We start from the raw sequence: 9,555 nt of genomic DNA, 5'->3' as shown, positions 1-9,555 counted from the left end.
GGCAACCATCAAGAAGCTGTCAACGAGTTTGTCCGTCTAGCCAATAAATACAACACGACGCCATTAAAGCACGAACTGTTGGTCACGATACTGCGGCACATGGGGGAGGGGAGGTCGGAGGATGTCTTCTTAGTGAGTGAGAAAGCGAATGGGAGGTACAGTAAGATGGTTCAGACGATACTCAACACGTGCAAGAAGGTGCATGGCGCTAGCGATGTGCAGGTTTGTTTTTGGTGAAATTATACAGAGTAAAAAAAATTATAATAATCCTTTTTGATAACGCTCGTATAGTCCACAGGTGTCTTTCTCAGGCCTAGGTTCCTCTTAACCAAGGTTCCTCATACTAACCGATGCAAAGCAAGATACTCGGAAAATAAAATATATTATCCCATTATGTCCGAAAAGCCTCATTTATTTTACTGCAAAATACCGTCGGATTAAAAGCTTGCAGGATAAGAAGAGATTTTTTACAAACGGACTTACCGGAATATAACCCCACCCGAACACACAACACCATATATTATACCCCGAAATGATGATCACTTGGTCTAGGCCAGTCATCATTACCCCCGGCGAAAGTTATAGCCGAGATCTTAAAAAAACCACGATAAAACACCGGTAACACCACCAAGTACCTTACTCTGTACTACGGAAGTTTTTCTAACGCTAACTTTACAGTTTAAGTTTATTGTATTATTCTCTTGCAATGATATAAGAATTAATTTTTTTCCAATTTGCAATATCACGAGTTAGATCTAGCGGTGCTTACAATTTCCTTTCTGTCGAATTAAATTAATATCTCGCTAAGTACATAATTAAAAAAGCCTGCATCAAAATTCGTTGCGAATTTTAAGAATATAAGCAAACAGAGACAGACGTCGCCTCCTGCCGTTTCATACCCCATTGTACAATAAACAAACATGTACAGAAAAAGAAAACCGATAGTCTAATTGGTACCATTAAATCCTCAGCTAACTCTCATAGCCGCCCTGGCGGACGTCGGCTACAGGAAGACCCTGCGGAAGCTATTCCTGGACCCCTCGTTCCGTTTTCACCCGGAGGCGTTGCTGCGTCGCTGCGAACGGTTCGCCGACGAGAAGAAGATCGACGCGCTAGAAGCAATCGCAGAATGTTCTAGAGGCGTGAGGCACGTGGACACGCCGGAGATATATAGCCTGATGTTGGATGTTTATCGTGAGTGTTTCTTTGTTTGCTGGTGTAAATTTTGCATACTTAAAAATATAGGGAAGTGCTTGGCCAAAATCTCGGCTGCCAAGATGACGCGCGTAACTATTCAGTCTTGGAGGCATTTCGATTGTGCTCAGCGGAGAACTAATATAACGAAGTTGGAGTAATTAATGTTTCTAATTTCCATCGCTTTTATCAATACTAAACCTTGCGAATATCTGTTATTTTCCAATAGTTGTCACTTATGCAGAATCGTAATAGACCTGAAGAATACAATTGGGGAACAAAAAACGTGGTAAAGTTCTCAGAGGTGGCGTAAAAACGTGTGCATACAATGACAAATTTTTTAAATCGTATTATCTCAGAAGCGGTAGCTTTCAGGAAAAAAGCAAAAACTTGTTTCGTATAGATAATTTTATGATCTACAATTTGTGTCTCAGGCATAACATTTTTGATCTTTGACCTTCTTTTTCCATGGGCCGGAACGACCGGATATTTGAATTTTTTTTTTGTTTTTAATTACGTTTTGAAAAATTCAACACCATAGTGTAATGAGCTATCCTGAAACTAACTGAGATTTTACAATTTTACCATGTCATATACGAAAACTTTTCTCTCGCGTTGCTATTTGTTAATGTTATATTATGCCGCTACGTTCCAAAAGGTTGTATCCGAATAAGATTCAAAGCTAGTACTTACTTGTGTTATACATTATACACCATCTCTCTCTATAACACCTAAAATTATCTACTACATATACGTATTATGGAGAGTGACTTGTTGCTAGATAAAATTAAACTAGAAAAGAAGATAAGTGTTTAGAGGCTCTTGAAACTAGGTCCAGTATATTTGTGTTTACTGAAATATTTATTTCTCGTCCTATGTCATCACATTGTAGATAATTAATTAGAAAAGGTCTGTCTCTCTTATAATTATTTCATTTCAGAACGGGAAGATGAATGTGACAAAGCACTATCGTTATGGACTCGCATGCAAGAGGCGGAGGTGATACCTTCACAGAAGTTCATACGCAATCTCTGTTCTCTTTGTAAGGCCAACAAGAAGACATTACCACCCGAATTATCTGTGCTGTTGGAAAAACAAGCCAAGTCAGCGACAGTATGAGAATTAACAATGTTGTAATAATAGAGAAATTGTGAGTAGTGTCTGTGATATTATTTATAATTGCTAATGTAATTTGTTTGTAATTTATTGTGTTCTATAAGTGTTAGGTATAAAATTATTGTGTTATTAAATGTTATAAAAAATTTTGTAAATATTTCAAGTTATTTTATTTCTTCTCCAAATGAAATTTTTCATAAGTTTTTTTGTTGTTATTTTTATAGAAATTTGAAAATTAAACAACTTTATTAACATTCACAAAAGTTATACCTTCTTCCGATATCTATAATTCTAAGAAATAATAAATGTATGACTTAAAAAGCTTTGATGTTCAAATCTGAAATAATCTTTTTATTTAACACAGCCAGTTCGCCCATGGCTTCCTTCTTCAAAGGTTCATAATCAGCTTTCAGCGTGATAGAGGCAATATCTTCTTCCAATATAGTTTTTCGATTCTCTAGTTGCGCTAATTGATCCTCCAAATTGTTGAGTTTCGCGTACATTTCGTTTCCATCGAGACTTGTCTGTAAATTTTATTTTGTTATTGAATATATGTTGTTTAATAAAGAACAATATATTATTGTTAAATTATATATTTTGAAAAATTATTCTCTGAGACAGAGGCTTCACTTATTGGAACCGAAAGTCATTGCAATGTTTTCATTGAACTAGTAACAGGCAAAATCAAACAGTATGTTCCCTAGGACGGGCGTTAAATTAAATTTCACGTATTTTTTATTTGTTTAATATTTTATTACTTACTTGCAATTTCTTTAATTTGTTAGACGCTTCGATAACAGCGCTCTCTGTTGGCGCTAGTTTTTCTTTTAACTGTTTCAACTCACTTTCCAAAGCATTTCTTTGCTCTTCACCTATAACATTAAAATGCTTTTTAATTTCCGAGTCAAATCAAAACGGAAGTACATACTTTTTGATTATTGACCAACCTTCATCTCTCAGTTTCTCTAAATCCGATAATGTTACAAGCTCTTCCTTCATCACTTGCGTTTTTTCGGGCAGCGTTTGCAGTTCTGTAGCAAGGCGCTCACGTGTCGCCTCAGCCTGTAATTGAGTTTATTTCAATAAATTACTATAACTTAAGCTTAGTTAAAACACCATTGTCACCATTGTCACTGTCAAAATGTGGCAAAGCCATATGAGCCATTTATATAGACCTTACAATGGGATCTAAACCGATTACTACGTTTACCATATACTTGACCTTTTTTAAATTAGCTTGAAACCTTTCATAATCCTTAGTTAGCATTTCAATTGTTTTCTTGCTATCATCATAAGTGGAAGTGTATCCCTCTCTCTTTTTTAGATTATCTATCTCGCTTAGATCCAAATCTATATTGGAGCTGCTGTGTTCTAAAGCAAAAACTATGTCCTTCTCTAATTGTTCTATTCTGTCTTTCTCTTTCTTGAGGTTTTCTTCGTAAGTTGTTAGAAAGGCATCCATAGTTTCTTCTCTCTTTTTTAGTTCCCGGTACTTTTGGTGTCGTTCAGAATTTCCCTCTTCCAAGTCCTTAAAAGTTTAATTTTATGAATAATAATCAAGCAATTAGTATGAGAGTAGTAGTACTAATAGATTTGTTTATTTTTACTTGTTCTGCTTGTTCGATCAATTCTTGCACTTTTTTTATTTGCTGCTTCAAACTGGCTGCATTGTTGTCTAGGGAAGCTATAGCAGCGTTGTCTTCGCGTACCTAAAACATATCGAATTAGTGTTAAAAATTGTATTCATTGCTTTTCCATTCTCTTGGAAGAATTGTTATTGCACAATAAATCAACATGTACAAAATAAAAACGTGAAAATGCATTATGTATATATTACTTGTAATAACAGCTTTTCGCGTTCCTCTTGTGGGTCAAGGCGAATATTCATCTCGTTCTTCAAATTATCACGTTTTTCTTCAGCAGCAGCTAACCGTTTATGTAATTCCAGGAGATGCATCTTCAACTGAAATATCATAAAATCATTAAAGCAAACATTAATATACATAATAACTTAAATACGTAACCTGTATATGGGGCAGATGATTTACATCTGTTTCACTGGTAGATTTTCTTTATGGACAAGAAGATGATCAGTCTTCTATGTCCTGCCAGACCGAGACATTTTTGTACAAGTTCCCCACTGCGAATCGAACCCAGGACCCTTCGGTTCTACACTCGTGTTAACTACTGAACCAAGGTGGCGGTCTATGAATAAATATTCTTAATATTTTGTTAATATAAAGATATTTTACCTGAGACGAAGATATGTCTTTATAAAACTCGTCCTTTTCTTTGCTCAAATGTTCTATTTGAGATCTTGCTTGTTCTACTTCCTCTCTCAACGCAAAAGCTGCAGCGTTTAATTCATTATATTGATCTTTCTGCTCTTGTGTCATTTCTGTTAAAATTTGTGACAGTGCAGATTGTTCCTGTAGTTAACATTTATTGTTATTATTATGAATATATATGTAACATTTTTTACATTGCATTATTTTACTACCTTATCCATTTGTTCCCTGAGTTGTCTCAGTTGATTTTCTTTTCTCTGCTTCTCTAAAAATACCAATTCAACTTCCTCCTGTAATTTTCTGTTGCTCCTCTCCAGTTCCTTTGTCTGCTCTTGAACCGATTGTTTAGTTGTTTCCCCATTTGCAATTCTTATTGCTGTATTGTAATCGGCTAATCGTCCTTGCAGATCTAAAATAAAACTCCTTATTAAAACCGAACTTTACCTTAAACCTTAAACTATTCAATATGAAAAGATAAAAAATAACATATATTGCATATTAATTATCTTATGTTAGATAATAATTGTTAATGTTATTATTTATAATTCTTTTTCAAATTTTACTAATAGCTAGTAGGATGATAGAATGGAATAGAATAATGGCTTATAATCCTCGTATCTGAGTAGTAGCTTATTAATTTTGCTATTTTCTATATCAAATCGTTCATTATATTACGATATACCGGTCAGTTCCTTAGCCAATTCGCGCACCCTCTTCTCATAATGCTTCTTAGCCGACCTCTCCCGTTCCCCCGCGTCCGCCTGCTCGGACAGTCTCGCTATCTCCGCTTTCATCTCTCGCACCTTCACGTGCATTAGCTCCTCCCAGTATCGCTTATCTTGTAGTTGACGAGTTCGGAACCCTCTGGCGGTGCCCGTGCGCAAACCGGATATGCCTTGTTGGGTTATTGGTCTATCGATCTAGAATATCATTTTAAGGGCACATGCAAACTTCAGTAACTCTTTTCAGAAGTGCATATGAAACGTATAAAGTTGACTTTTGTATAAATTGGCGTGGTAATAAGCGTACGTTTTATCGCGACAATAGACATTTTCTAAAGTAATTTGTTCCGAGTAAATTATAAAGAGAAAATTATAAATTTAGAAACCTTGAAATAATACGATGTCATCTGTTCAATGAATTTAGTTCTGCGACATAAAAATTTTGGATTTTTTTAACGTTACATGCAATTTAGATTCCACAAGCTTTATCAAGTTTTGAATTAAGATGGCACCACACTTAACATATAACTTAATAGTACGAGTAAATAAGTAAAGATTAAAATATTTTATCTAAGAAGTACTAGCTGATACCATCAGTTTCAGTTACCCGCGTGGTTAAAAACAAATGTAGTGGTACAAATTTACATCCCCTATTTTATCCCCTTAGATGTAGAATTAACCAAAATTCTTTCTTAGCAAATGCCCACATCATAGTGGCTTACTGCATGCCCATTTTCAGCCTCATCGGACCCTTGCCTTTTTTACATTAAGACATTATAGTTTACTAGCAAACATAGTAGTGCACCAACCATAGAGATGCCAGTCAAGGCGGTGGGCTGGCGGCTGGCGGTGGGCGGCGCCGGCCCGAAGCCCGCCGTTGAGAGCCGAGCGGTGCCGCCGCGGTACGCTGATGTAGGACGCATTGTACCACTCCGACTAGGAAGTTCCGATAGGGTTTATTGTCCACACTATACTAACAGCGTTTTAACATGATTGTAAAAAGCACAAACACAGTTTCTTGCCGGCTCTTCTCTGTAGAAACTGCTTTCCACACCGGTGGTAAATGTTAAAACGATTCGAAAGTGCTTCTATAAGTCTAATTGAATAAATAAACGTTCGAGTTTTTAATAAGCATTAATATTTTTAATAGTTTAATCGTAATCTATCGATCAAAGAAAATAGAATGAAAATGTGTTTCTAAGCGTAAGACTGTAACCAAATCGACTTATTTTTTATATTTTTCATAAGCTTCAATGAATGTTCTTATGGAGAGAAAAAACGTACCACGGGTGAAGTCAGGGCGGACCGCTAGTTGGTAATAAACAAGTTAACAGATTAAGATTCTTTATTCTATAGAAAGCTACGTTGATCTTTTAACAGGAATTATATCCGTTTTATACATACTGGAAAAGGCTATTAGATTAGCTACTACATTTTCTTAAGATTTGAATACTAAAAGAAATCTAAGGCAGGTATTTTCTATAGTAATACTTTATTCGTGGTATTTGTACAATGTACAATTAGTATGCGTATATTTTTATGCATTGTCTTATCACTAATATAATAAAATTTAATTTAAAATAATGCAAAAGAATTCTTATAGAATTCTCAATATTGCATTTCCGTATATCACCTATTTATGTATAATTAATAACTGAAATTGTTATTCATATTATGACGCAATTCTATGAATGTGTATTAATTAAAATATATGTGAAACTAGCTCTTCACCCCGTCTCCGCCCGGGTATATTTTGTTTGGACGTTCTTTTTTCTTTTTCGCCTTCTGACTAACAAACAAACAAAAATGAAAGATATGTCCGTTTTTATTCAATTTATTTTCAAGAGTTATGTAACTATAGATAAATACATAAACCATAGGTAATGGCTTAATGTGTCTACAAATAAGAGGTAGAACGAGAAAGATAATTAATGTTGTTGTTGCTAAATTAATAACAAGTTCTATACTACAATGTGATCCAAACCTAACTTCAAGCTTGCTCGTTAGACCCTCGACCACTAAACCACAGACAATATAATACTAAACAAGACTATGCTATGAGGAAATTATCTCCCTTGAGATTATAAGTTTATAATAGAAAATTTATAATTAATACTCCTATGGAAATCGGTATTTTTTATGAATGAATTATTAAAATATATCACTACGTATTCATTATAGAAGGGAATATTTACCCCGATAAAACAGATCCGCTATTAGTATACTCCCTAAACCCTCGCCTGGACACTGGCCGAGGCGCGTCCGGCCGCCGTACTCCGCTACGTTCACTGCCTTCGGAAAAATCCATAGCTTTTTATCACACTAATTTGTAATTAAAATAATATGTAACAGTCGCGTTCACGCGCAAAAGCTTTGTTGTTAGCCCGTTGCCATGGTTACGGACACAGACTAGGTTAGAGGCGGCCGCATCACATGAGCAGAATAACGATTACAGTAGGTTTTTACTACGTGCCAAAATGAACCTTGTAAATGAGAAAACATAAACAACACCGTGCGAATGAATTTATTTTTCAATCATCGTATGACAATTTAGATAAATTGATTAGAACATAAAATTGGTAGGCTGTTAAACCTATCAATAGTTTTACCAACTTACAATTATCAACCTTCTTATTCCTAGATGAGAGTTATATTGGTAATATAAAATACTAGTTGCACCCCGTGGTTTCAGCCGCGTAAGTCCGTATCGGGATAAAAAGTTGCCTATATGTTATTCCAGTTGTCCAGCTGTCTACGTATCAAATTTAATTGCAATCGGTCCAGTAGTTTTTGCGTGAAATAGCAACAAACACACAGACATCCTTACAAACTTTCGCATTTGTAATATTAGTAGGGCTAATAGGAATAGAATAATATTTTTAGTCTAAATTTAATTAACAATGAATGCCATGGCACCATTAATTACGAGCAAAGGCTGGGTTAAGATGTTATAAAAAAAATGATTTAAATGCAAAAGAAAAACAACATTTGACAAATTTATTACTTATTTTATTTTTACCAATTTAAACTTGTTTAGGAATTTATTTTTAACAAATGTACTTGACAACAAAAAATATAACTTACTATATGAATGGAATTCATTATAAAATATTTGAAAAATATAGGTATTTATCACCACCATTCCTAGTGATAACATTATTAAAATTTAATTATGACAAAAGACATATGTACCTAGGTTCTAACTTGAATATATAAGCACAGGATTGTATATGTATTTCATATTTAAACATCCATTCAGTAATTTAAAGAACTAGCAATGGATGTTAAAAATAACGTATATTTAGCGTTTTTATTAATACTGTATTGTATTCTATGCGTTAACAGTTCTGACCTCCAGTATGAGACAAGCTTCAACCAGTTGACAAAATTGTTCCTCGAAAATAAAGTAGCCTTAAGATCCACGCTGGACGTTCAAGCTGGATGGATACAGCAACCCCTAGACCATTTCACATCGAATTCTCCAACATGGAAAATGAGGTATTTCACAGCTTTAGAATATTTTCGGCAAAATGGTCCTGTATTTATTTATTTGGGTGGAGAAGGGACAGCGAATCCAGTACACTTAAAAAGTGGAGTAATTCAAGAATTGGCACAGGAGACGGGTGGAGCAATGTTCATGACTGAACATCGATATTATGGGCTCAGTAAACCATATCCTAATTTTAATGCGGAAACAATGAAATGGCTATCATCAACGCAAGCCCTTGCTGATATAGCAAAATTGATAACGTACATAAAATCTGATTCTAAGTTTATGAAATCAAAAGTCGTTATGATTGGAGGATCATATCCAGGTAATTTAGCTGCGTGGATGAGGTTGAAATATCCTAATTTGGTTGATGCAGCTATCGCAAGCAGCAGTCCCGTTTTAGCAAAGAAAGATTTTTATGAATACTTCGAGAAAGTAAATGAAAACTATCAGAAATATGGAACATCCAACTGTCTGCTTAAAACTAAATCTTTATTTCAAAGATATAAAGTACTACTCCAAAATGTGGAAGGCACTACGCAGCTAAAGCGAGAAAATAATATTTGCGATACTTGCGATTTAAAAGATATTAGAAATCAATGGGTGTTTTTCTTGAGTAAAATTAACACATTTTCACAATCATCTCAATATGGAGGGCCGATTAAAATAAAAAATCATTGTAATCTCTTGGAAAAATATGATACACTAAATAATTTAGGGCGTTCCAGAACCACGTGTGAGGATA

General features: G+C 34.7%; 3 protein-coding genes across 3 annotated transcripts in view; 2 read left to right on the top strand and 1 right to left on the bottom strand.

Annotated features, from left to right (window-relative positions):
- LOC119829321 (leucine-rich PPR motif-containing protein, mitochondrial) overlaps nucleotides 1-2,424 on the top strand; it is an 11,174-nt gene extending 8,750 nt beyond the window's left edge. The window contains exons 14-16 of the mRNA XM_038351790.1: nucleotides 7-222; nucleotides 972-1,194; nucleotides 2,135-2,424. Of these exons, the coding sequence (XP_038207718.1) occupies nucleotides 7-222; nucleotides 972-1,194; nucleotides 2,135-2,313 (618 nt within the window). The 3' untranslated portion in view covers nucleotides 2,314-2,424. The remainder of the gene's footprint in view (nucleotides 1-6; nucleotides 223-971; nucleotides 1,195-2,134) is intronic.
- A 193-nt stretch (nucleotides 2,425-2,617) lies between these two features.
- On the bottom strand, nucleotides 2,618-7,628 carry LOC119829593 (intraflagellar transport protein 74 homolog). The gene is made up of 11 exons (XM_038352175.1): nucleotides 7,516-7,628; nucleotides 6,130-6,256; nucleotides 5,281-5,518; nucleotides 4,811-5,007; nucleotides 4,563-4,739; nucleotides 4,148-4,273; nucleotides 3,918-4,019; nucleotides 3,533-3,838; nucleotides 3,258-3,372; nucleotides 3,073-3,182; nucleotides 2,618-2,834 (listed from the first exon to the last, which is right to left on the bottom strand). The coding sequence occupies exons 1-11, from the start codon at nucleotides 7,626-7,628 to the stop codon at nucleotides 2,625-2,627; spliced, it is 1,821 nt and encodes a 606-aa protein (XP_038208103.1). The 3' UTR covers nucleotides 2,618-2,624.
- Nucleotides 7,629-8,597: 969 nt separating this feature from the next.
- Nucleotides 8,598-9,555, top strand: part of LOC119829320 (thymus-specific serine protease-like) — a 2,502-nt gene continuing 1,544 nt past the window's right edge. Inside the window, exon 1 of the mRNA XM_038351789.1 lies at nucleotides 8,598-9,531. Within this exon, the coding sequence (XP_038207717.1) occupies nucleotides 8,598-9,531 (934 nt within the window). The remainder of the gene's footprint in view (nucleotides 9,532-9,555) is intronic.

Source organism: Zerene cesonia, chromosome 10 (assembly GCF_012273895.1).
Source record: "Zerene cesonia ecotype Mississippi chromosome 10, Zerene_cesonia_1.1, whole genome shotgun sequence".
Taxonomy (NCBI): domain Eukaryota; kingdom Metazoa; phylum Arthropoda; class Insecta; order Lepidoptera; family Pieridae; genus Zerene; species Zerene cesonia.
This window is presented reverse-complemented; position numbering and strand designations above follow the sequence as displayed.